The 27,334-nt window shown below is 39.8% G+C and overlaps 1 protein-coding gene across 1 annotated transcript; it reads left to right on the forward strand.

The window, feature by feature from the left end:
- The first annotated feature begins 4,448 nt into the window (after nt 1–4,448).
- On the forward strand, nt 4,449–27,233 carry dapp1 (dual adaptor of phosphotyrosine and 3-phosphoinositides). Its single transcript, XM_040049156.1, has 9 exons — nt 4,449–4,594; nt 6,799–6,921; nt 7,714–7,847; nt 8,027–8,157; nt 8,706–8,753; nt 8,966–9,028; nt 16,479–16,564; nt 24,155–24,242; nt 26,521–27,233. Exons 1-9 carry the CDS (start codon nt 4,536–4,538, stop codon nt 26,542–26,544), a joined length of 756 nt encoding a protein of 251 aa, XP_039905090.1. The 5' UTR covers nt 4,449–4,535; the 3' UTR covers nt 26,545–27,233.
- The last annotated feature ends 101 nt before the right edge of the window (nt 27,234–27,334 follow it).

Here is a 27,334-nt window from a genome sequence, read left to right on the forward strand (position 1 = left end):
GAATGTTTGGGCTCCTGTGTGTCACATTTAACTATTCTTGATGATACCCAACAAGTTTGAAGCCGAAACATTGTTTCAGTGACAAGATATAGTCCACAATCACTTTTTGGCAGGCTGAAAATGGCATATTATCAATGTTAATGTTCCTTTACAGGTTATCCAGCAGTTCTAAGGGACTGTTTGAGATGTAATATTTGACATATGACCCTTCTGAATGACATCCGCCAAGTTTGAAGCAGAAATATTGTTTCAGTGACAAGTTATAGGCCACAATCACTTTTTGGTAGCGCTAAAATGCCATGTTCTCAGTCGTTATTCTAAACAAACAAGAAAGAGTCATGGTGATACTGGCACAATAGGTCTTTATTGTTTTAACTACTATTCGACAGTCTTATAACAAATATGAACAACGAGAGTAGACATACTAAACCTGTAGGCATTAATTATTCCATCATGATGCGTGTAGTCATTCGTGACTGCGCTACACACTGAAAGCAACCTTCTGATAAGCGTCATAATTCGGTTACAAGAAACGTTAAAGCTCCATAAATGCATACCTTTGCCTAATAACAAAGGCATAAATGTGTTTGGTTTTTTTCCCCCCCACGTTATATCAGTTGCACAGAAGTAGCTGGCAACGCAAGTAATCCGGGCGCTGCAGCTTTAAGCAGCTGCGCGCGCTCCCGCGGATGGCAATCACTTTCTGGCAGACAATCACTTTTGGGCACAACACCGGCTGCTTCCAAATAGAGCACATTTCATTTATAATGTTGTAAATCCAAGTCCATTATGTATTCATGATTTGAATCCTGGGTTGTGTGAAATCTCAGAAATGCACCTTAGACAAAGTGAATCTGTGAACTAAGGTGTAGGTCTGTTAGGTTAAGTTGTGGTGATCCTCGAGTTGGTGGATTTGTGTTCATACTGGAGTGCAAAATTAAAACCAATGGAAGATGGACAAGAAAAGTTCAAAGCCATCAGGTGCTCAGTTTAGAAAAAATAGAAAAGAAGAGGAGTAGAAACGAGCAAAGATGCAGGTAAGCAGATGTGTCATTGGATAGGTCATCCTGAAACTATCAGAGTCAGAATACTTTATTAATCCCTAAGGAAATTATGTGGGTTACAGTTGCTCCAAGAAGAATTGGTAAAAATAGCAACAGTAACAGACTAAACTCCAAACAATACCTTATGTTACAGATTTTAATATTAATTAGTCAGTGTCAATTGTTGATTTGTCCTGTTCTCATTGTATGATAAATTATGATGGCTGTTTGGTAGCCGTTTGCATGTAATTGTCACGGCGAGGGATGGCCGGTACCGAATAGGACTCAGGTGCAGAAACCCAGAGCGGAGACAGTAGATGATTTAACAGTTTATTACAGTTAAGTGCAAGGGAAAAACGTGACAAAGACAGAAAATGACGAGACGTGGAGCCTTGGTGTGGCGTGCCTTGGTGTGGCGTGCCCTGGGGAACGTGGCTAGGGCGAGGGAACGAGGCCTGAGATGCGGAACGGGGCTGAGTGGGGAACAGTCACACTGAGGGAAGAGGATATAGGAGTTAGGCAGGTAGTGAAGGCAGCTCAGAAGTGGCCAGTATAAGAGCGGCAGTTCTTACTTGCAGTTAGGGACCTGGAGTGTTTGAGAGGGGGGTGATGAAGATCCAGGGGAGGCTGAGTGGCATGGAAAGCTGACCTGAGATCCGGGGCTCCAGATAGAGTGTGATGGCAGGAGGGCAGGCAGGTGAGGCGCAGAGGGATTTCCAGAATGATCACTAGGTATCCTGAGTCCGGAGGTGGAGTGTGAGCCAGGGTGGGTACAGCAACTGTAGTACAAGAGAGTCGTGTTTAACAGGATAAATCACAGCAAGAATTTAACGTACACGGCCTGTTACCAACATGTGTTGATGACGAACTGGCAGTGAATGAACATCGATGTGTGGTTTAAATCCCTCTGGCTTGATTGCCTGCAATAGGCTCCAGGTGTGCAGGAGCTGGAGTTGGCCCTGCCCAGGGGCGGATCCCAGGTCAGTTCAGGAGCCTAATGGAAACTCCAGCCACCCACCGTAGACCATGACAGTAATGCATACTCTCTCTCTTCATATGTGTGTGTGTGTTTCTCTGGTGAAATTCAGTGTGGTTCCAACAACAGTTTTATGTTCATTTACAATCCTTAATATGTTTTATGTGTGTGTGTGTTTGGGGGGGGGGGAGCGAGTGTTCGCCCGGGACGCCAAACAGGCTAGGACCGCCACTGAACACCACAGTCTGCTATGTCCATCCCTTTATCATCTTCTGATTGCTGGACAATTTCACAAACTTCAGACTATCTCTTTTTTTTTAATTTATATTTTTATTGAAGAGAAAAAAAAAGGACTTGTTACAATAAAGTGCATTGACATTATTTAGTCAAAAAAAGGATAAGAAAAAAACAAAACCCTTTTTCTTAGTCCTTTTGTTTTACATTCTGATAACAAAAAAAAAAATTAACTCATTGGCTTGACAGTGTGTTACATAATGCAGCATATTTAACTTATTTACAACGACTACATTAGGTACATATTATGAAGGTGAGGGTCAACCTGACATTGTACAATACATGGGAGATACACCAATTCAGGGCTGGTCTTACCTAAATTCAGGGCGGATGGGGGACACAAAGCTAATCCATTTATTCCATATTTTATAAAATTTGTCTTTTCGAATTTTTAAAAAGAATGTCAATTTTTCCATTTTAAATATTTCGAAAACCACATTAAACCAATCCTCAAGTGTTGGCGGAGTTGGATTTAACCACTTTCTGGTTATTGATTTTTTGCTGGCCGCTAATAGCGCTTGTAAGAGTTTTGTGTCCCCTCCCCGGACCGAGCCAGCAACCAAGCCCAAGTACAAATTTACAAAATTGATGTCAAATTTTATCTTAAAAACCTCACACAAAGTTTTATGGATTCCCAGCCAGTAATTTTTTAAGTTAGGGCAGTCCCAAAAGATATGATAATGATGTGCCTCTTCTGATCCACATCTTCTCCAGCATTCTGCTGTCCCATTTTTATATTTAGTTTGATGAGGGGTTTTGAAAAATATAATAATGTTCTTCCAACAGTGGTCTCTCCAAGATAAAAAACTTGTTGAGTACCAATGAAAGTTACAAATCCTCTCCCAGTTCTCGTTTGTTATACCCATCCCCGATTCCAATTCCCATTTAATCTTAACATTTTGAGTAGTATCCTTCTTTGCTTGAAGGAGCACATCATATAGTTTGGAGATTGCCTTTCTCAGAGAACGATCATATGCTAATTTAACTATCTTAAAAATTTCTGACTCAACCATATTTGGGTTTGGGATATTGCAGTGTTTATTAAAGTAATCCCTCATTTGAAGAAACCTGAAGAAATCTACTTGTCTTAAGCCATTTCTTATTTGTAAAGACTGGAAACTCTGTAGTGTCCCTTTATGTGTGAAGGAATGGAATGTTGTTAGTCCACTCTCTATCCAGGACTGAAATATATTATCACTTTCATTTGGTTTAAAATCTGTGTCATAAGCACACCATCTAAATACTTTTAGTATTCGTTCACTACCACATATTTTAGTCACTTTATTCCATATTTTTAAAGTGTGGCTAATCCATGGTCCTTTATCTTTTAAACGGTCTGCCAATTTTTTTATCCGCAATTGAGGCTTGTAGTTGGAATTTAGGGGTTGTATTGAATTCTATGGATTTCCACTTAGCTTTCAAATTCGGGTTACACCATTGCAGCAGGGGGATGACCTGAGATGCATAATAGTAGTATTGTAAGTATGGGAGCATTGCCCCCCCCTTTTGCCTTGCTTAACTGTAAATATCTAAATTTAATTCTCAGTTTTTTCCCATGCCAAATAAAGCGCGAAATCCATTTGTCCCATTCCCCAAACTGTGTTTGACTTACTTCAACAGGCAAAGTTCTAAATAAATAGAGGAGTCTTGGGAGTACGTTCATTTTCACTGCTAATATCCTTGAATTTAAATTTACGAAAGGCACCAGATTCCACCTATCTAAATCAAATTTTATGGCCTGTGACAAGGGACCATAATTTACTTGTGATAGATTAGAAATATTCTTAGTTAGAATTATTCCCAAGTATTTAAGTGTTTCAGCTTCCCAATTTATATTATAATTATCTCGTGAAGTGTTAGATGCTGTATAGTTAAGTGTTCTTCAGACTATCTCAAACTGATTTCTTGAACAAGGCAGTGAGTTCACTAAACGCAAATGGGGGTTCCACAATCGCCAGACCTCAAACCATTAACGCACTTTTGGGATGTGGGTGGAACAGGAGATTCCATCTTGGATGTGCAGGTGACAAATCTGCGGCAGCTGCACGGTGTCGATATAGACCAATATCCCTGAGGAGTATCTCGTGTGCCTAATTCAGCGGTTGGTGAGCGTGTGTATTTCCTGTAGGCGTGACTGATCTGAGCAGTTTTTACTTCTCTATTTGGCCGCTCCACTAGTTAGACCAACACCGAACTAAGGTTAACTGAAATCTGCTGGAGAGATGAGTTCTTTCAGTGATGCATCTTTCGAGGACTTGAGTGACGAGTTAGCGAGTCTTGGGTAAGGCCAGGTTGAGAATTATAAACACCTTTCACCTGTTGGAAAACATTAAACTGCTAACAGCGATACTTTACGCGATTCTTCACCAGCGCGCACCAATTTTATGAGCAGGATAAAAAGCAAGACCATAGCTTTATACGACTGTTGTTACACGGTAAAGTCCTTTTACAAAGAGCTAACTCGTTTATCTTTAGACCATATATTGTGACATGTTTCATCGTCTCTGTCTTGTGCTGTGTATTTTGTTAGGAATGACAGGATGTGCTTCTTAAATCAGTGTTTTGTGAAACAGTGTGAAATTGAAATCTACAAGAATTGTAACTTACTAACATAAATGATTGTCATATAACGTTTTCTAAAAGCAAAAATTAAACAGCTGAGTTCCGTGCTAACAGGTTGTTACGTAAGTTATGTGTACACTTCTAATTTACTTTGCACGAGGGGAATATTGTCAGTTGTAACATGCCGAAAACAAGTTCCAGTACCGACTCACTGTGCAGCCTATTAACACTTCGCTCAGCTATAAATTCTCTCCGTGTAATGTTTTGTGGAGTTTTCTGTTGTGTTCTGGTCCCTCCTGCACATATCAGACCCACTCAGGACAATATTTCCAATTCCAAAAGAAGCGCCATGACGCGTTTCAGAGATGTCCAGGACTGCCCGTTCCGCTCCTTAAAGCAGTTTGTTTGTTTGTTTGTTTGTTTGATTTACGGAAGTCGGGTGCCGACAAAATCGCTTCGATTTAAAGCCGCACAGAGCAAAACTGCGCCCGAGACTCAACTCCGAAAACACGCAGCTGGTATTTATATATACTGGCCTAATAACTTGTGACTCTATCATACCGATGGTATGTTCTAACGTTGTTGATACTTTGTTTTTTTGAGGAAGGACAAATATAATGTTCAACCACAGGATGCTGCACACATGGTGACTGAACTTTTAGTGTGCTTATATATTTCACGAATTGTTAGAGAAGCTTTCTGTAAACGCAACAAATTCCAAATCCACAATCCTCAGGATGTATCCACAGACTGCTCTGACAAATGAGGTCTTACTATAAATGCACTGAATAAAGTCAGCATGGAGTTTCTGGAACAGTCTTATATGATACCTCAATAACGCTGCAAACATCCATCTATCCATTCTCTTCCACTTATCCTTGTCAGGGAGGCAGATGGCTACCATAGAGAAACAGACATTCACTTAAACGCCCTTTAACATTTAACCACACTATCACACATCTTTAGACTGTGGGAGGAAGCCAGAGTACCCAGAGAGAACATGCAAACTCCACACAGAAAGGCTCTGGCCAGATGGTGCATTTAAACTCAGGACTGCCACTCTGCAAACAAGAAATAGAAAAACTTAATGTTCAGTGTGGAATTTAAACTGATAATTCTGCAGCTGGTTTTAAAATATGACCAGAACCTTTTGAATCTAGCGGTTTTTCTTGAGCTGTTGTCTTCAGCGATATTTTTAAACAGTCCCAGCAACTTTTAATGCAAATTAAGAACTTTCACATCCTTTTACCAGTTCCCTTTATATTTCCATACAGTCTGAGGTTCACAGTACTGCAGAGATGACCTTGAATCATAACATAAGCCTGTTCTTTCACGTAATTTTGCACAACAGTGTAAAAAGCATACAGGTACTGCATATGAGACAGAAGTCCCAGCAGTACACTTTCCTTATAAAAGTCAGCATTTTCATTCAGACCTGGTCTTCAGGAAAAACATTAGATGAAGCCCACGGCAGATTATTTAAATCTGCATTTTTTAGACCAGGATTAATTCCAGCTTCACTCTCTGTTAAAGTCATTGTCCAAAATCGTCACATTTTAACACTCACCAATGTCGCTTATGGTTGTGAAATGGAGAAATAACATTGCTGTACAGTGTCGTATGTAAAAGTTTCAGCATGTAACACTGAGCAAGCAGCTTTAGGTCCCAAATAAGTTTTTCCAAGTCTTTGTAAATTGAGCACAAGCTCAGATGATTACTGTGATTTGTCCATGCTGTTGTATAAAGACTGCTGTTGTTTCTGTTGAAATATTAGAAATCGATTTGACACAGAATGAACTGTAGCTAAAAGATGGGCCGCGTGTCAAAATGTAGATAAAAATTAGACCTTTCATATCATTTATCTAACAATGGTTTTATTTCGTATTTTAAAAATAAAAAAATCATATTACTATTGCCTTGAAGGTGGTACCACTATGACCTGTCTCGCCATGCTGCAGAGGCCCTTCTCTTGTCCAATGGGACGGATGGAAGTTACCTCCTGAGAAACAGTAATGAGGGATCAGACTGTTTCGCCCTGTCCGTTAGGTGAGTGAACGAGGGAAGTGCACCATGGGTTTGGAACCGTAACAGACAATCAGTGACAAAACAATGATGTCACAACAGATGCAGAGTTATCTTATCTGATTATAGCTTTATTTTTTGCTTTTAGTTAAATTTGCCTTGCTCCCCATGTCTTGTCTTGCACAGTTTGGTTTCTCACTGGTGTGTTTAGTAATAACAGAGTCACCAGATCCCCTTAATGTCGAGGTTAAAGGTTTAAGTTTTTCATTGTAGTTTTCACCAAGTATTCTAGTATTAGTCACACAAAGCGTGTGTGTGTGTGTGGACGGGTATTAACATCTTCATGGGGACCAAATATTGGTAGTTTACTGTACTTGTGGGGACAAACAGCCCTCATGGGGACCAAAATCCAGGTCCCCACGAGTTTGAAGGCATTTCTGAGACTCAAAATGTGGTTTTAGTGTCAGGGTTACAATTAGGTTATGGTTAGATTTAGAGTAAGGGTCAGGGTTAGGCATTCATTTTTGATGGTTAGGATTAGGGTAAGCGGCTAGGGAAAGCATTATGTCAATGAGATGTCCCCACAAGGATATAAATACACACACATGTGTGTGGGGAGAAAGACAGAGAGGTGATAGTGAACCACCTAGAAACACTTTGTTAAAAGCAAGTATGTGAATCTTAACAATGATGAAGAAAGGAAACACGTACTTGCTAAATTTTGAAGCTAAATATCTGCAGGTCTGTGGTTAGTGTACTTCTACTTGTGAATGACTTTTAAAGTGAAACATTTATGCTGTTTGTCATTTGACATAGGGCAAAGGATTCAGTGAAGCATTTTCAGGTGACACGAAATAGCAATGGCTATGTGTTTGGTTTTAATGAGTTTCCAACCCTTCAAGACTTTGTCAACCACTTTGCTAACCAACCTCTGCTGGGCAGCGACACAGGTATGCAGACCATGATCTTCATCAAAAAACATAATGCTAGCTATGATGCACACATAAAGACTGCATTAAAACACACCCAAGAAGTATACTGACAAACAGGAATGTACGTCCATCTTTATTTCTTCCGTGTTTTAAAGTCGGCTTGCCGGGCATATAACCAACCTTTGTCTCTTAACCAGGAACCCTCATTGTTTTGAAGTGTCCGTATCCATGGCGTGTGGAGGAGCCATCTATTTATGAATCTGTGCGAGTTCACACTGCCATACAGACAGGACGCACAGAAAATGATCTGGTAGCAAATGCACCTTCGGTACGACAACCATTGCAAACACCCATGTAGTCTCATGTGAGCAACATCTGACGAATTTCGTGGGAAGGGCTCTTTTTCGTCATAAATACAAGCTCGCAGCTCTCACATGTTTAAATATTAAGTAGTGTGCTCTGATGATGCCTAAACAATTCGTAAAGTCTTTTTTTTATTATGGAGACTTTTTTGTGCTCAAATGATCAGGCTTTGCAGTTGTGATAAGCACATTTGGATTCAACTAGCAACAACTGCAATAAGTTCAGATTTCTCCCTCAGTCTTTATGTACGGACAATGATTATCTGACCACAGCAACTTTTGGTGTGATAAACCTTTTTTATTTTCTAGGTGACCTATTACTCTGTATTGTACGTCACATTACTTTAAATAAATTCTAAATATGTTGCATTATTCGTAATGGGTATTCACACAAGTTATTTTAACTTAAAGATTATATAGCCAAGACTTATTCACAGCATGCAGCTTAAACTGGAATAAACCACAGTTATTCTTGAAATGTTTACAATTTAAAATGTACTTTCTATTTTTTCAGCTGGGGACAAAGGAAGGCTTCCTGGTGAAGCAAGGGGCAATTGTGAAGGTAACAGCAGTTGACATGCAAGAACAGTTACTTAACTGATTCTCATCACAAATACTTAGGAAATCTGTTTGTGTTTCGTTGCAGACAGAAATCTTATGTAACTGTGTGAAACAAGAATAATTCAGAAACATGGCTTCAGAGTTTGACATGAAGTAACATTGAAGTAATTGATTTGATTTTGATTTTATATATGCTGTCAATCTTTTCTGCAGAACTGGAAGCAAAGGTGGTTCACGCTCAACAGATATGAACTTAAATACTTCAAAGACAAAATGGTAAGTCTGCTCAGCTCAGTGGTGCGGTGGCTAGCACTGCCATCTTTCAGAAAGCTTATGTTTCCTCTCATAGTCCAAAGATGTACATCTTATTGGTGTATCTTCTCACTGATTCTAAACTGGTTCTGGTGTAAACTCAAAAGACACGACGTTGTAGCCTCAACACAAGCTTTTCATTTCCACACCACATTTTCCCGCACACACACACAAACCACAATTCACCGCAGGCTACCGCACTCTCGCGATATAACAGAAAATAACAAGTTAACAATCTCTCTCTTTCTTGTAAAATAAAGATATAAACATACAGGTTTAAAACATATGTGTATCTATCTATCTATCTATCTATCTATCTATCTATCTATCTATCTATCTATCTATCTATCTATCTATCTATCTATCTATCTATCTATCTATATACAAAAAACAACAACTTGTCAACATTGATGAACATTCAAGAAATTCAGATGTGCTTCACTTTAACTGAAGCATACTATAACTACACAAAATAAATAACAGTGTATTTTAATGCAAAAAAACAAAGGATCAGAGTATCCAGAGTCTAGTGCTTGTAGAAGGATTAAAGGTGAAACTCCCTTTTTTGTCAGACAATCAGCAAGTTGAGATTTGGAATCTGACCAACAAACCAACAAATTCAGACGGGTTTGTCTGATTTTGTTGGCTTGTATGAGCTCTTTAGTGCTGCTCATTTCTAGCCTCAGTCTCTTCTCTGTAAACTGCTTAGTGGACTTGAGTGCATCAAACAAGGAATGATTGTCAGTCACACAGATCAACAGAACAGCATTCAGACCAGTGTTACCAGTTGTAAGCTCAGAAAAACGTGCTGCCAGGAAGACTGCACTGTCTATTCCATCTGACATGGCAAGAGTTTCTCCTGCCAGTGTACTTCTGACCACACACCTGATTTTCTTAGCCTGCCAAAAGAGAGGACAAAACTTTCCCCCTTTACCCATAAGGACGATTAATGCCCCTCCTTGAGTACAGCCATCAGGAAGGTTACCAAAAGAAGCATCACTGAAAACAACCAATGCCAAATCCTCACTGTTACCCAAGTGCTGAAACTTAAGAGTTACTTTCTCTGCCTTAGGTTTACAGATAACTTTGTTCACTTGAATGGACTGCACAGTTACATCTTTAATATTAGATGCCAGGCTGCATGTGTCAAACATCACATCTGGCCTCGTTTGTTTGGTAACCCACAAAATCTGTCCTATTTTTGACCTGAGTTGCTCCCGTTCTGTTTCGCTTAAAGAAGCCTCCCTCTCCCTCTTCTCGTTTGGCTCTCGGCGAAGGCGGTCACACTTTTCTCCTCTCTTCTCCCTTATCTTCCCTGCTTAGCTTCTTATGTCCTTGTCTTGTCTTGTGTTTTTACTTTTCCCTGGAACACTCTCTCACTGTCGTTCTCTAAAACCTAAAAGAGAATTATGGATTTGATCAACTGGTCTCTGAATGCTATTGACACCCTTTTCTCAACGAGAAGTCTGGGCTCGGGAGAGCCCGAGTGTCCTGGAGGTACCTTCCCTGCCGGATACACGATGGACGGGTGGCAGAAATGGAGGATCATGTGCCTGGCGGGACTGTCGATCGAGGACGCTGAAGATATCTACCTATTCAAAACCATGATAACAGGGTTCTTGCTGATCGGAGCTGGCTTGGCCCTGACTTATCGGAGAATTAAGAAAGCCGAACCAGCTGTTCAAACCCCCACAAGACTGTCCGCTGGGATTGAAACAATGGGACGAGGCGCGACTTCTCAGAATGGGCTCACTGAGTGCAGCATGGATAAGATCTTGGAGAAGCTTACGGCTGCTGTGAATACTCAGAATAACCTCTGAGCGAATGACAAGACCACGGAGCGCAAGTTTGATAACATCATGGAGAAGCTCGCGGCTCTCCAACGGGAGATTGAGAGACCAGTGTTGGACTGTTAAGAACAGCTTTGAAGTTCCCATGAGTTGTTCGCACTAAAGAAAAACCACCATCATAATGTGCAGAGGAGTTTTTTTTGTTTCCTGTTCTCATACTGTCCTCCCAGGAGCCCAGCATGAGTAGAGGTCTCTTTTTTTCCTCTTGTACTTTCCTATTGTAGTGTATATTTCAGTGTTTTTCTGTAACGCTACCGACCTTTATCCCCATGTGATGTCTGTGTTGTGTGTGTAAGGTTGGGGGGGGGGTGTCCCATTTCACTGTAGGGCAACCTGCATGTGGCGAATAAAGCCTTGATTGATTGATTGATTGATTTACAGCCTGTGCTGCTTGTAACTGAACCGGTTGTATGTTGTCAATGTAAAGTTGGTTACGTTACGTCATTAACTGTACAAATGTCCATACCAACATTAAAAAGAAGCTGTCATGTTCTTCACGCCCCAATAGGAAGGTAGATTTCAGTACAGGAATGACATGAGTTGCAGAGTGACTTGAACTAGCCCAAAGGAAATGATCAACATGACATGCAAGCACTCCTGTAATCTCAGATTGTTCCTTTTGCCAATAAAACACTTCGGGATCAACCTATGATATTTTACCACCAGTGCTGAGCATAATGTCTTTGACCTTATTGTACCAATGAAGTGAAGCATCTGCAAGTCCATATACACACCTTTTAAATTTCCATAGAACATTGTCCTTGTCAGCCTTAGATGGGGGGCAAAGATAAATGTCTCTTTACAGCTCCATTCCCTGCAAAAAGGCAGATTTAATGTCCATTGAATTCACTTTCCACTTGTTTTGACATATCACAGCTAGCACCAGTCTGAGGGACTCAGATGCACATGTTGGACAGTCTTTTTGTAGTTCCTGAGTATTAACTTCTTCAAACCCGCATGCCACAAGTCGGGCCTTTGGGACAACACCATTAGTAGTTTCTTTGAGTGTACAGACTCATCTAGTAGACACACATTTTTGATCCGGGTCTTTCACTTCATCAAATGCACCATTACTTTGCCAGTTCTAAATCTCCTGTTTGGCAGCATCAAAGGAGATGTTTTTGTTATGAGTACATCTGCATCTCTGGTTTCAGGTTCAGTGCAAAGACCATCAACAAGTGACATGTCTACAGCTTTCTTTTCACCTTAACTACCATCAAGCTCAAGATATTGCACATTATACCCGTTTTTGTATTGCCCTTTGGCTTTCCCTGCTCTGCCTAATACTCTGGCTGTATGTTGAACGCTGTCGTCTGTGCTAGTAAGTGATCAAGTGACGTAATCAGCTGTCCTACCCTTAACTTTACATCTGCAGAGGAGACAGGATCAGTGTATGTAGAAGACTGTGTCATTGACATGTTACTGTAGTGTTAGTTTCCCTGTCACTAGTGATCTCTTCTTCCTCACTAATACTCTGTTCACCATCGGGTGCTTCTGTCTCATCATTTTCAACTGTGTCTTTGTTGTCAGTGTCAGCATCAGTAGTACTCTGCAGTATTTGTTTATCTCCACTCTGTGTATCCACTTTACCCAACCTTGACTGCTGTACTCTTACAAGAGTCCCACCATGTCTTACCAATACAACAGCTCCATCCTGCCCAATAATTACACCTGGACCCTTCCACTCTGTACAGTCGACTCATTTGTAGTATACTTTATCTCCTGCCTTATATTTGTCATCTGTTGGCCTAAGTTGCTTGCGTAGTGCCCTCCTGATCCTTTCTGAATACTCTGCCTCAGTAAATGCTTTCCTGGAAGCATGTAATGCTGATAAATGTTCAGCTACTCCTGCACTTACAGTTGTGCCCTCTAAGGCAGGTGGTTTTTCCATCAACACAGAAGGGAGGTTGGGGTTTTGGCCAAACACAAGTTGATGTGGACTATAACCATGTAGATTAAGCATACTGTTTTTAGCCATAAGTGCCCAGTCTAGCGCAGTGTGCCAGTCACATCTTCGTTCCTTTTTTATGTAGATCCATCGCTATACATGTCGCTATATATGTCTCATTATACTCAGAAGCCAGTGGCAGACCAACAGCAGACCTCGGCTTGGTTTTGCAGCCATACTGACTGCTCGACAATCTGGTCTCTCATTTCCATTTGTCAAAACTCTTCAGCTTCTTTCCGCTATACAGTGACTCTGTGAAATTACAACCTTTGAAGGTCCATTCAAGGAAGATCACCCTCCAGCAAAAAATCCTGACATGAAAACATGTGTCCTCTTTCTAGTTTCACTCCTGCCCGCTCTGATATCAGCCCTCAGGCCAGGCAAGCCTCTTGAAACTCGGGCTCATCTGTGAAGAGTAGGCCAGTCATGCACCTAAGAGTAGGCACAATCAGGAATCATTTTGAAGAACTTGAGTGTGAATGAGCAGGTTACTAACATAACCAATAATCACTACAATGTTAGACATTAGTCCTACATAACCTTCCTCCAAGTCTTTGACGATGCATGACTCTCATGTCATGACCCTACTCCCCACTCATCCTGTGCACCACCCTGATCTGTGGAGCTTGGGCCTTTTGGGCCTTAGTGGTGTGAAGAATGGGGCATGTGTGGCCCCACCACTGTGGGGCCCTCGTAGGGTAGCCTAGAGTGTGTACATTGTCGGCCTGTCTCCATTTAATGTGGGCACACACACTATGGGCTAGTGTTGCAACAACTTACTGAGCATTTAAAATATTTGATTATAAAAGATTCTTGACACAAATTCTTTGCTTTAATGCTTGGTTTAAGGCATGGCTCTATTCTTACCATGGAAACACGAGCGTTTCACCTACATTTGCCACAAAAACAAACCATTCATTATAAACGTATTTAGGAGCAGTCTGTGAATAACAAGCTTGACAACATTAAGCACACACAGCCTCCAGTTTAAAGGATGATAGAGTCTCCGGTGGCGTATCCTCAAGCACTTCACCCAATACCTCTAAGAAGGCCGGGTACTCACAGACGACAGTCACGACCCGTTCCCCAACCGAAACGCGCATGGAACAAACCCTCTTGTCGACCAGAAAAACTCCAATGTAAGGGCAGCAAGCCACAGGGGACACCCAGATATCCACCCCAGCCCACTGCCTTACACCAAGGGCAACTCCAGAGTGGAACAGAGTCCAATCCCTCCCCAGAAGACTGGTTCCAGAGTCCAAGCTGTGCATTGAGTTGTGCATGACTATATCACCACCTCTCAACCTCACACACTATCTCAGGCCACTTCTCTTAACTAAACGTCACCTCTTTCAGAGAGGTCATGTTTCATGTCCCAGTTCCTACCACACATTGCACCCAACCCCTACGATGCCACCTGTGGGTGGTGGGCCTACAGGAGGACCCCATATCTCTGGGGAAAAAAAGTTAATTATTCAGAAGCATGGACCTATATATTGATAAGAAATACATTAAAATATGTTAATAACATAAAAATCATCTGGAAAAAAAGGCTTGAGCAGTTTCTTTCCGAGCTCCTCAGACTACAATGACCTGAGTGATTGAGAACTTTCACAGGCGTATTCATAGGGAGAATTCAAAATATGAAGGTGGAGTGTTGGTAAAACGGCTGGTTATTGAGTCAACCAAGTGATTTCTCATAGATGTTTAACAGAAAGTGGTGTCTGAGCCTGCACCTGGTCAACTTGTCTGTTTTTTTAATACTTTTTTTTGTTGACTGGTCAGAGTTGCCATCCTTATGAAATAAAGACAACAATTTTTCCACACTCCACCTTTTCTACATTACAAATGTTGGCCAAGATGGTTAGCAAGAGGAAATTTGTCTGTTAGAATGATAAATCACAGAAACTCTTTTACTTGCTAATGCCTGCTGTGTAGTGAAAGCAGAGCCAGTGCCAACTTACTTCGCACACTGGTCTCCCTTCAGTTAATAGTGAAAGACCAGCGGTTTATCCACAATTTGTTTCTCACAAACCACCAGTGAAAAACTACTGGCCTCTTACTCATGCCCAGCTGAAGTCATTATCAGCGGGAGACAGAGACTACCATGAATTGGAGACGGCTACATGCACAGTTTGTCACGATCTGCGATGGCAGACCGTGTGCAGTGGAGATCAGTGGACCCAAATGCAGACAAACGAAATATGGAAACGGAAATAGATTATAACAAGAAGTGTGGCCGAAAACTAAACTAATCACAAAATCCTAAACTGGTAAAACTAAATACATGAAAACCAGGAACACTAGGAAATACATGAACACGTGAGATAAGGGAAGGTTAACAGATGATGACATGAACAGAAGGAGACTTACATACATATATGGGTAACGAAATAAGTAGAAACACAGCTGACACAAATGAACATGACGCCACAGGGGAAGCAAAACTAAACACGCTGAACACGGAACATGGGTTTGACAAAATAAATCATGAAACATAAGTGAGACGCAGACTGTGACAACGCGAGCTAGACCATACGACATGCAACGCACACATGAAACACATGAAATACCTACATTTTAAAATATTCAATTTATAATCAAAAACAAATGTGACTGACTGTAAATAATAATAAAGCTGAGAAAACATTTATAGATACGTGTTATTATCTATCTGTCTTATGTATGAAATATTTTGAGTTACATTTTTATTTTTGGCTGTTTTACTACAAGTGCGCTGTATATTTGAATAATACCTAGCCTATGTAATCCACTTTAAATGCTCTACTCTAGAACACCTGGCTAAAATCTAAGACAACTGGAAGTGAAGAACCTGTTCTCCTCTTCAGTTTGCCCTATCATAAACTCATCATATTCTGTGTTATGATTTATTTTTATTGTGTTTGACAAGGTTTGTGGCCTTGCTGCATGTGTCACAAAACGCATCTTCACTGTTTACATGACTCCGCTTACGATCAGCCAATATTGTCAACTGAATGAGCTGTGACACATTTCGTATATCCCTATGACAGGCGGAAGAAGAAGTAGTTCCTACAAATTGTTTATACTATTCCAAAAATATAGTTACTGTACTTTCTACCATGTTCCTGGTAATAATAAAGTCCAATTTTCCCCAAGTAACTAAAATATTGATATTTTAATATGAGACTATTCTAGAACACAAATATCTTGTACTGGAGGAATTGATATTTCAGTACTGAGCTGCACACCACTAAAAAATATTAGTGATATAAAGAATACACAATCTGCCCGACACCTAGCAATGCAGGCAGATGAGCGTATACACATCTTCTTTATTGAATTACACATTAAAACATAAAAAGCAGTAACAAAATGTAAACAAACACAGTAACCTGTATTACTGATGTAATGTAACATAGAAAGCTGTTTCGATGTACAGAAAATCCGGAGCTGGAATGAGTGCCAGAGGACATAGCTAGACTTTTACTGGAAGAGCTAAAAATAAATAGCAGCTGCAGTTAAAAATTGTCCTACAAAAATAAGGCTTTGCTACATTTATGTCAGGGAAGGGTTTTTTTTGTAATGTACCTGTTTATGTGCACAGTAAGTATGTAGTATCATTTTTCTGTTGCAGTGTGAGGAGCCCATTCGAACCTTAGATCTGAGGTCCTGCTCTGCAGTCCAGTTTGACTACTCTCAGGATAAAGTCAACTGTTTTTGGTAAGTGACCCAACAACAGATTTGAGGAACGTGCCTAACTAGAACAAAGAGAAAGTGATCATTTACTTTAAGGTGGATATTGGAAAGTTAACTGAAACACAACACAGCGTTTTGTAGATGTGGCCAACACATGAACTCTCACTGCCTTACCTCTCAGCCTGATTTGGTATAATTTTACCAAATTATTAACTTGAATTTTTGTCAGAACCCACACTCATATTCAGATATTGTTATTAATAATCATAATTAATAATCATTTTGGAGGATTTACAAGCTTTGAACTTTGGTTAAAATCTGGAACCCAAAATAAAAATATAACATTAGGAAAATATGGAGAAATCTCTGTATGGAAGGTACAAGGCAAAGTAGAAATTGCTGGCTAGGCTCAGTAACACTCGGAGCCACCACAAGTTAAAAAGTTGATTTAAGAGATACTGAGCCAAAATGGAAAGCACAAATTGTACCTGTGACAGTGAAAACTATTGCATGGTTATTTTAAAAAAAAAAAAAAAAAGGTGGGGGGGGGTCTAATGTGTTTTAGCAAAATGTCAAAATTACTTCTAAAGAATATTTAGCGTGAAAGAGTCCTAAATCTGTCCATCTACAGTTGAGAACACTCAGTTTATAAATAGGTATTATGAACAGACAAACATAAGGTTATAAAGAGGATCCTAGTTAAAAATGACTTCTCACAGAAGTATACGACGCCAAAGTTTTGAAATCCATGTTTGGATGCAGAGTGTGTTTCTGAGATGTTTGGGGCCAAATATTATAGCTTCAGTTTTCCATGATTTTCTTTATATTTTATTACCAAGCAGTCAGATTTGCTCGTAATTTCTGTGAATGGTTTTGAGGAGTAGTTCTCCAGGCTTTCTGGAGGTCTTTCAATGTTTTTGTTTGTCATTGGCTGCCATTTCAGTCATTTTCAGTCAGATCATTCTCAGGTGAATGTGTTTTTCTTCTTTTGTTTAACCACTTATCATGGACCTATCAATCACTCAAGCAAAAGGCAACTAATTCAACTAAGTCAGTGGGTGAACCAGTGTCCATAAAAGACAACAAAGAACCAGTTTTAAATCTCAAAGACCTTCAAGGAATTTGAAGCTTGTCACAGCAACACCTTATGTGTTTCTGTTTTTTTCAGTTGAATCTGTGAAAAATGCCAAATACAACATAGTTTGACAGTATAAAATAATATTTTTGCATAAACAATATCCAAAGACTCTATTGGCCTACATTTTAACATATGTTGGCATGGTGTGCAATAAAACAAGAAACTGGACAAGTGGGAGACAGTAGATCTAAAAACAACAAAAAACCCTGCAGCGGATGGTGTCATAGTCCTGGGTTTGATTAAAATCATTAAGATAGGTTGACTTGTGTTCTTGTGCTGTATTAGTTTTCTGTATTAGTTCATCTGGAGCTCTGTTTTCCTAGTGCCTCTGATTTTTCATTATTTATATTTCTAGCTTTTGATTTCTTGTATTTATTATGTGTGTCTACCCTTTTGTGTCAAGTATGTCCTGGGCCCTATTTCAGGAAGCCGGTTTAGTGCAAACTCTGAGTAAGTATACCCTGAGTTAACGAAAACTCTGGGTTTTCGGTTTCACAAAGCGAGTTTAGATCAATTCCGAGTGAGTTACTATGACGACACACTCCGTGAAGCTAACCTGCCCCCTAGCAGGTTTACTTCAACTAACCCTGACTTTCTCCGCCTCTTTGTCAGAAACCTGACTGTAGGAAGTGTCAGACATGGCGTGCCCCTTCCTTGAAGAGCCAGTAGATGTTGAAGCCCAAATTCTCCGCAGAGCTCTCCGCCGGGAGAGAGTGATTAGAGCGCGTTCAGACATTTTATCATTTCCTGATGATCTCCTGTGTGAACGTTACCGTTTTTCAGCACAATCTATAATTTATTTGGATAACATCCTCAGGCCTAATATTGCTCATGTGACACATCGCGGACATTCTCTCAGTTCTGTACATATTATTTGTATTGCACTTCGGTTTTTTGCAAACGGGAGCTTTCTGTATAATATTGGTGACGCTGAGCACGTTTCCAAGGCTACCGTCTGTCGGGCAGTCAGGAATGTTACAGTTGCACTGAAACGTCTCCTGTACTCGTTTGTGGTGTTCCCCGGTCACAGACCCACAAGATTTATCAAAGAGGGATTCCACAAAATTGCAGGTATCAGGATGAACGAAACTTAATTCATGATGTGGTGATACTTGAACTACTACTTAAATTTTACATTTATTCTCAGGGTTCCCAGGCGTGATTGGCTGTATAGATGGCACTCACATTCCAATCATTGCTCCTTCAGTAAATGAAAGAGACTATGTGAACAGGAAGTCTTTCCACAGCATTAATGTACAGGTACATAGTTCCCTGTAGCATTTCAAACTAACAAATTATTTCATTATAGTAATGGATGCTAATTTGTGTTCTCTGCACCGTGAAGATCATATGTGATGCTGCCAACATTATCACAAATGTGGAAGCCAACTGCTCAGCCTCTGTGAGTGGTGGTGGTGGAGGACCCCCACCTGTTTTTCGGGCCTCCGCTTTTTTTTCTGTTGGCTATAACGGGTCACATTTGAGCATACAGAGTAAGCAAATATGTACTTGTAATGTGCTCAGATAATTTCAATAAGTGCTTACAGAGGGGAAATTAATGTAGCCTCTAACTGCAATTGATTTACAAACAGACCAAGCACTATGGCTCATAATGCAATTACACCTTACCTGTTTGGACTATATTTTTATATTTCATTTTTACTTGCTGCCAGGAACGTTTGGGGCCTGTTGGGTTGCACCTGCGCTCAAATCACATCACAAAATCAAATGTATAAAATAAAAAATTAAAGAAAATATAATAAAATAACGTGTTAAATGGGTCAATGTTTATATTAACACTCACGCATTGACTCTGTCGGCTTTGTTTTGCCATGCATGCTCCCTTTCTTTTGCAGCTGAGGCTGTGTTACTTTTTTTCCGCAAAATTTGCATGTTATCGGCATATGCTGCCATCAGAATTTCGGCCTCAAGCGCTGTAAAATACATTGACCGCGCCTTCTTTCCCTCCGTCTCCATGGTGACTCGCTTAATCTGTGCTCCACTAATCAGGGCTTTATGTATCCTCGTGCGTGCGCTTAACTTGGGGTTAAAGCAACTCCGCGTTGACTGAACTAATTGTTATCAGCCTTTCTGGAACCGAATATTCCGAGTTGGACAGTTCGGGGTTACTCAACCCTGAGTATCGTTTTTCACTCTGAGTTTTCTAAACCGGCTTCCTGAAATAGGGCCCCGGTCTTTTCTCAGTGTTTTGTTATCTTTTTATGTCTGCATAGCTGTCTACATGCAAACTAATACATTTGAGTCAACATCCATCTTCAGCCCTTCCTTGCACAGTTTCTCCACATAATGAGCAATATGCATGTCATGACTGTGTGAATGGAGTTGTTTACTCTGACCCTGAATCCTCCCTTATTTATGCTGAAATCCAGTCTTTAACCTCCTAAGACCAGAACTCTTTTATTGCATGCGTTTTTAATTTCTCTTTGCCATTTGGGCTGATTGGGACCAGATGAATGTAAAATTGTTTTTTTTACCTGATTTTTGTTTCTGAGAAAAATGAGATCCACATATGATGACATTTGCTTTAAATTTTGATAGAAGAGAGGCAGTACAATGTCCTCAAAAATGGATATCAGGCCCTTGTAGAGCAAAATTTAGTATTTTGGTCTAGACAACCCAAAATGTGATGTCCACATATGTGGACGCCAGGTCCTAGGAGGTTAAGTGATGACGTGGTGAACCCTGCTTCGGGGTCCAAACTACTCTGCGTTTAATAAGGCTGTTGTTTTTTTTTTTTTTTTAACATGTTTTAATGCTTTGTATCTTGTTCTAATTAATGCGAACAAGCCCCTAAAAACAGTCAGTGGTCACTGTCGGCTTCTCTCGGTTTTTATTGCTGCTATTGATTTTAAAGCTCAGTTTTTAAAACAACACGATGTAACTACAGCCCAGCCCATGCAGCAATGTATTAATGACTAACCTTGTATTGTGGATGGATTATCTCAGAATCAGAATCAGAAAGGCTTTATTTATCCCCAAGGGGCAATTAACATACAACAGAGCAGCATGGTTTTAAAGATAAGGACAGGGCATAAACAGGCAGTAAGAGTGAGATAATAAACACACAGAATATACATTATATACACAGTTTCAAAACTACACAGTTTTAAAATTAAAGTGACTGAAAGATGAATAAATAACTGTAAGTGAGTAAAAGTGAGTAAAGTGTCGGCAGTATAAAAAGAGTGTAGTTTATGTTTCTGGTGTGGGAAATGTTCTTATCGGCTGGAGTTAAACAGCAGAGTGGGGAGAAGGTCATGATGCTTTCCAGGAAGGGATAGTAAAAAGTCATCATGATGGCTGTGCTGACTCCAAAGGAGTTGAGTTTCCTAAGCAGGTCTAGCCGTTGGTGGCACCTCCTAAGAATCTCCTCTGTGTTGGCAGAGAATCTCAGGAGGTTGTCAAAGATGGTTCCCAGGTATTTGTACTCCTCAACTCCCTCCACTGGCTTCCCGTGGATGATGGTGGTAACTGAAGCAGCCAGATCCCTCTGCTTACTGGAGAAGGTCACCACCATCTCTTTGGTTTTGCTCACGTTCAGTTCAAGTTTGGAGCTGTCACACCACTCTACAAACTCCTGCAGAGTGGGCCTGCTGGTGTTGGCCAGAAGGGCCAACACCAGCAGGCAGTAGGGTAAAGTGTCTTGCCCAAGGACACAACGACCAGGACAGAGAGAGCAGGGGGATTGAATCGGCAACCTTCCGGTTACAGATGAGCTTCCCAATCCCCTGAGCCACAGTCGCCCCCCACTTCATTTATGTTGGAAGTGATAGCAGAGCTGTACGTTTTAATTTTTCAGAAATCTCTCAGTCAGAACATGCTATATCATGCTTAGGTGGAAACTAGCGAGCTAACTTCTAACTCTGTTAAATGTAATAAAACCTGTTTTCATGGATGCCTGGATGTTAAACTTACTTGTTACACCTGATAAAGCAGCAACGCTGATCATTTTATTACAGATGAAAGAATTTATACAGTTTTTAACTCTCAGTGATGCCGCAGTGTTCGTTTGACTTTGGGACCTGAAGCGGTGTTTGGACCCAGACATGGCTAATAATGTCAGACTTAAAGACCGGCCAGGTCTAGGCTGCTGGGGGATTCCCATGATGCACTGAGTGTTTCTTCTTCACTCACCTTTCTTACTCACTATGTGTTTGTACACCACTCTGCATTTAATCATTAGTTATTATTTATCCCCGGCTCTCTTCCACTGCATGTCTTATTTCTGTCTTTGTCCCCTCAACCCCAACCAGTTACAGCAGATGGCCGCGCCCCTCCCTGAGCCTGGTTCTGCCACCTGTTTCCACTTGTTAAAAGGGAGTTTTTTGTCCCACTATTGCCAAATCGCTTAGAATGTAAAGTTCCTTGAAGCAGCTGTTGTTGTGATTTGGCACTACACAAATAAAACTGAATTGAACTGAATTGTAGTTTCTGTTAATCCTTCACTCCTTTTATTGGTTCCTTATTGTTTTGTTCTTTATCACCTCAGCTTTTTTTTTTTAGTTACAGATAACCTTAGTTCCCTTTTCTGTCCCCATTCTTTATTAGGTTCCCATCTCTGGGTCAGATATTTTCATGTTTATGTTACTTCCCATGTTTTTTGGGGTGGTTTTTGACACTTGTGTTTTGTTTCTAGTTATACTTCGTCTCTCTCATCCACCTTATTAGTTTCAGCTGTGTTTGTTCCCCCTTCCTTCATTATCTTGTGTGTATTTAAAACCTCGATCTCCTTGTCTTCTTTGTCACGATTAACAGCTTGTTTGCTGTTGTTTCCTGTTATCTGCTGTTTGTGATGATGTTGCATAGTAAATCATAGGATTTGAGAACTTTTTTCCCTTAAAAATCACAACAGTAGCAATTCTAGTAACTGAAATTGGAGTTGATGCATTTGAAGTTGGGGAAGTAAGAGTGGCCCAGGGAGAGAGCGATTTTGCAGCGGCCAATGAAAATATAGGCCAGTTTGAGGAGACAGCGCTCCCAAGGTGGTATATATAATGAGAACTTCCAGACAGGTTTTTAACAACTCTTAAGATTGCACAGCACTGAGGCTGAATGCTGGCAACAAGAATTGCTGAGAGGAGAATAGACTGCAGGCCTCACAGAATGCAATGCAGGAACTTTTACTCCAGCTATTACACAGGAGAGCTTCACGGTTTGGGATTGTGATGGGGTCGAAAGATAATGCTTCCTGAAATCAAAATGATTGAAGTTATGCATAAGCTTCATTTGTTGTCTGTTATGGTCGTACTGACAGTGTGCATGTGAGAATGGATGACTCATGACTGCAGAACAAATCAGCCTATCGGGACAAATAAAGTAACCTCAACATTACAAGCCAAATTTTATGATGGATATGAAAAAAATTACAAATTTTTTGCAAAGTGCTCAGCAGCTGTGAGACCTCTCTGTTTTCCCCCTGCAAAATTTTGTTTGCTACAAAGGCCATTGTGGAAAAATAATTGGGCAAGCCAACAACACATCTTTGGTCCATTAATTTGACCATTTTCCTGAAACATTTGTTGCATTAATTTGTTTAGTAGACACACTTCTTTGGCTGAATGGAATGCGATCATTTCAGTGTACCTTTTGAAGCTGGATAGTTACACAGGTTGCAATAATGATGCACTGTAACTTTAAAAATCCAGATCCAAATATGTGGCTTGTGCTGCTCCAGCTCTAGCAAAAAATAAACAAACAACAACAAAAAAAAGACTCATAGAGCACAACCCTGAACCTTAACTTTTACTTGACTTTACTTTTACTTTTCACCAAAATTAAATCAGCTCGAACTGTTATTTGTATCGACCACCACACAAAATTGAACATATCTTGAAAACTGTGGATGCTAGTCCTGCAAACAGACAAACAGACACAGCTGAGTACATACTCCCTTCAGGGGGAGAATAGCAGCACCAATCACACTTAAAATAAGCACGTTACAAGTTTTAAGCTGCAACTGTATCACTACACATTTTTATACCTTCAGCAGGCCTGCTTGTTTGTAACGTTACACTGACTTGCACTGCTGTTGTTGGGTTGCATTGTGAATGAATGTATTTACATTTGGTGTGGCTGTAGCTCAGGTGGTGGAGCAGGTCAGCTACCAACTGGAAGGTTGGTGGTTCAATCCTCTTCCAGTTTGCGTGTATGAATGCTAGATAGTAAGCGCTTAACAGCTTAGAAAAAGTGCTTGTGTGAGTGAATTAGTTATATAAAGTGCCTTGTCTTTTACTTCATCCTAGTTCATCCATTGTAGTAAATCTGGCCCTACAGGTCTTTTTTACTGTAAGATAGTGAGTCAGTCAGTTGAATGGGACCCCTCAACAGACAGAAGAAGATGGATGGATGTTTTTTCTTACATGTACATGCACAAACACACGCACACATGTACACAGTCACAAACGTCAGAATACAGGATGTTGTAAAACTCATCCTTCTGCTCTCTGTGTCCACAGTCTCGTGTTTCCAGATCGAACATTTTACCTTTGCGCTAAGACGGGTGTGGAGGCAGATGAGTGGATCAAGATCTTGAGGTGGAAACTGGTGAGTTTGTCCAAACTGCATGTTTTACATGAAGGAATGTTTTTGTCATCAACTAAAATAATTAAAATCAAACATTTTCTGAAAATGGGATATTGCAGTAGAAGGTTCAACATGTTGAGGGAACATTAATATTTATAAGGCTTAGGTCACGGCTCAGTGGAATTGGCTCTGAAGGAGGATTTGTACTTTAAGCGGTACCAGCATTGTGTGAAGTGTTGTAATAGCTTGTGTAACATTAGGCCACTTCCTTATTACTGACAAACTCAACATTTCTTCAACTCCAAGTTATTTAAATAGCCTTGAGACGATTGCACAGTGATCTGTTAAATGCAAGAAAGGGTTTTTATACCAGACAAAAAACAAGGAACAATCCTGATACTACTAGTATTACTAGAGAATACCTTAACTATATCTCTCTCATCATAAAGAAGAGCATTACAGCCAGTTACCAGTGAAAGTTTTTCAAACGGTTCAAGCACTGTGGTTGCAAAATTCCCCTGAAGCAGTGTACCAGTGACAGACTAATCTGTCTTAGTTGCACAACCCAGGCTTCAAAACCTGGTGAAAAGCCGTTGTTTCCTTTGCTATTTTTCATATTGGTCCATTTAACAGAGCCAACAAACACTGATAATTACTGTTATATTGCTGTTGTTGCCTCACTGTTTGGGAGAATTTACTGCTACTGCTGTTTTGTTCATAATGTATTCACTATTTGTGGACATTTGTGTGTAGTGTCAGTGTTGGTAAGTGTGATTATCCCCTTTTGTCATGGTTGTTTTAATTATGACAAAATATATTAAACCACACTTTGAATATATACTCTTAATTGACTATTTATAAAATACTATGAAAGTTCCATACATGTAGAGATGCAGGGTGTATCTGCATATATATTAAAAAGGAGACAACTATTCATAACGTAACATGAGTTCAGAGGGGGAAAGTATTTCTGGAGTGTTTGCCGGAGCGTACAGTCATATGAAAAGAAAGTTATGTAAGACGCTATGTGGTCCTTTGAAAAATGAAGAATACTTAAGAATAATTATTTCAGAGTATTGCTGCTAACAGTGGTTCAATAAGCTACTGAATCACATGGTCTTTTCCACAGGACTCTACACAATCCTGTGAAAACGTTTTTCACAGGATTGTACATACTGGAAAGTTTAAACAAGTGGTAAGAATTTATAATATAAAAACGCTGTTAAGCATAAGTAAGAGATTATTAAGTACTAAGTCTATCCTTTGAAAAGCTCCTTGGTATGTAATTTATAAATACAGATATAAAAGTTGATTCTTGATTAGAATCGTTTATAACTTGTTCATGGTATTGTTTAGAAGTAATTAATAAACAATTTAGATGTACATTGATACAGTGGGTTAAATAAGCACGTCACCAACTTTCAAAATAAACATATTTCTAAAGGTGCTTTTGACATGACATTCTCACCAGATGTCAGTAATAACCAATCCATTCCACACATGCAAAAAAATCAAACCATAGATATCCACAAATCAAATTATGTGTAATATTTAGAAATATCACAGGGAAACACATTTACTGAAATATATTTAATGCTTTGTACAAAAGCCTTTATGAGTGATGAAAGCTTCAACATGTCTTCAGTATGGAGTCATATGCATTGAGTGCATTTCTTATTGTTTTCTTTGATTTCTTTGATGATCATTCTTTTCACTTCTCTGACTGAAATCTTGTGGGAGCCCCTGGTCATGGTCTATCTATCTATCTATCTATCTATCTATCTATCTATCTATCGATCTATCGATCGATCGATCGATCGATCGATCTGTCTGTCTCTCTCTCTCTCTGGAAGTCCCACAGGATATTAGCTCGGTCATTTTAAACCACTCTAGGGGGCGTGTCTCATTTTGACCTTGGTACTTGCAAACCGTACTCAGCACAGATGTCCCTGTACACTATGCTGGCTGCTTGGTTATGGCATTTGATTTATGCCGTGCCTGCTAGCACCTTGCACCCTGCTGTTATGTGCTGAATTGTCTCCTGAGCATTTTACACAGCCTAAACATAAACATTTATAAATTACATACTGAGGAGTAATGTTTTTTAAACAATGAATTAAGCACTTACTGATACTGTACTAATGCTTAATCCCTTAATAGTTTGTCATTATTATACAGTGTTGGGTATAAAGTGTTAGCCAACAAGCTAAATTTGTAGGTAATCTTAAAATGAATAAACTTATCATTTAATGTTTCAAATTTTTGTGTCTTTTTAGTTTCATTTTGGTTTTTCTTTCAGTCCCAGATAAGAAAAGGCAGATGATGGCTGTCACTGGAGAAACAAGATGGAAGGAAGACCAACCTGCACTGAAGGACTGAGATCAACAGGATGCACAATAATGAACAACAGGACAAAGAGAAGGAAAACAATCACTGAGCTAATTTAAATTACAATTTGAATTGAATTAGCTAACCTGGATAGCAAGGTGTATCTATAGATTGTATGGGTTAATCACATACAGACCAATACCTGCTGATGGGTAACGCTAAAGAAAATAATAGAATTTCACTCAGATAACTGAATCTTGGAAGCTGTGTTTTCCATATCAGCAGTGTGGCTGTTCTCTACTGACATCTACCATCAACAAGTCATTTTCACCCACAGGACTGCCACTCAGAATATGTTCTCTTTTTATGATCATTATCTGTAATTCGTACAGACAGATGTGAGAAAAACTCCCAGTAGATCAGTAGTTTCTGAAATACTTTGACCAGTCTGTGTGGCACCATCATCCATACCACTTTCAGAGACACTTTAACCATTTTATTCCTTATTCTGATTGAACTCAGCTTGAATGTCAGCAGGTTGCTTTGATCGTGTCTGCATGTCTGAATGTATTGAGTTGCTGTCATGTGATTGGCATTTGTGTTAACAAGCAATTTAACTGGTGTACCTAATTTGTTTAGTACAATAATTTAATACGATATATTAAAACCACTTGAAAAGCCACAGTCTGTTCATTTAGTGTAAATTTCTTCTTAAATTAGATCAGTAAAAAGTCTGGAGTTCATTCTAAAGCAGGGATTATACATTCTGCATCTGTGAGTCTGCT

Source organism: Simochromis diagramma, unplaced genomic scaffold, assembly GCF_900408965.1.
Source record: "Simochromis diagramma unplaced genomic scaffold, fSimDia1.1 OVJJ01000426.1, whole genome shotgun sequence".
Taxonomy (NCBI): Eukaryota; Metazoa; Chordata; class Actinopteri; order Cichliformes; family Cichlidae; genus Simochromis; species Simochromis diagramma.

What these genes read in the sequence shown, in the direction of transcription:
- dapp1 (XM_040049156.1), top strand. Translation starts at nt 4,536, where the DNA reads ATGAGTTCTTTCAGTGATGCATCTTTCGAGGACTTGAGTGACGAGTTA. An exon ending in AATACTTCAAAGACAAAATG is followed by an intron (nt 9,029 to 16,478) that starts GTAAGTCTGCTC and finishes TTTCTGTTGCAG; the next exon opens with TGTGAGGAGCCCATTCGAAC. An exon ending in GATAAAGTCAACTGTTTTTG is followed by an intron (nt 16,565 to 24,154) that starts GTAAGTGACCCA and finishes CTGTGTCCACAG; the next exon opens with TCTCGTGTTTCCAGATCGAA.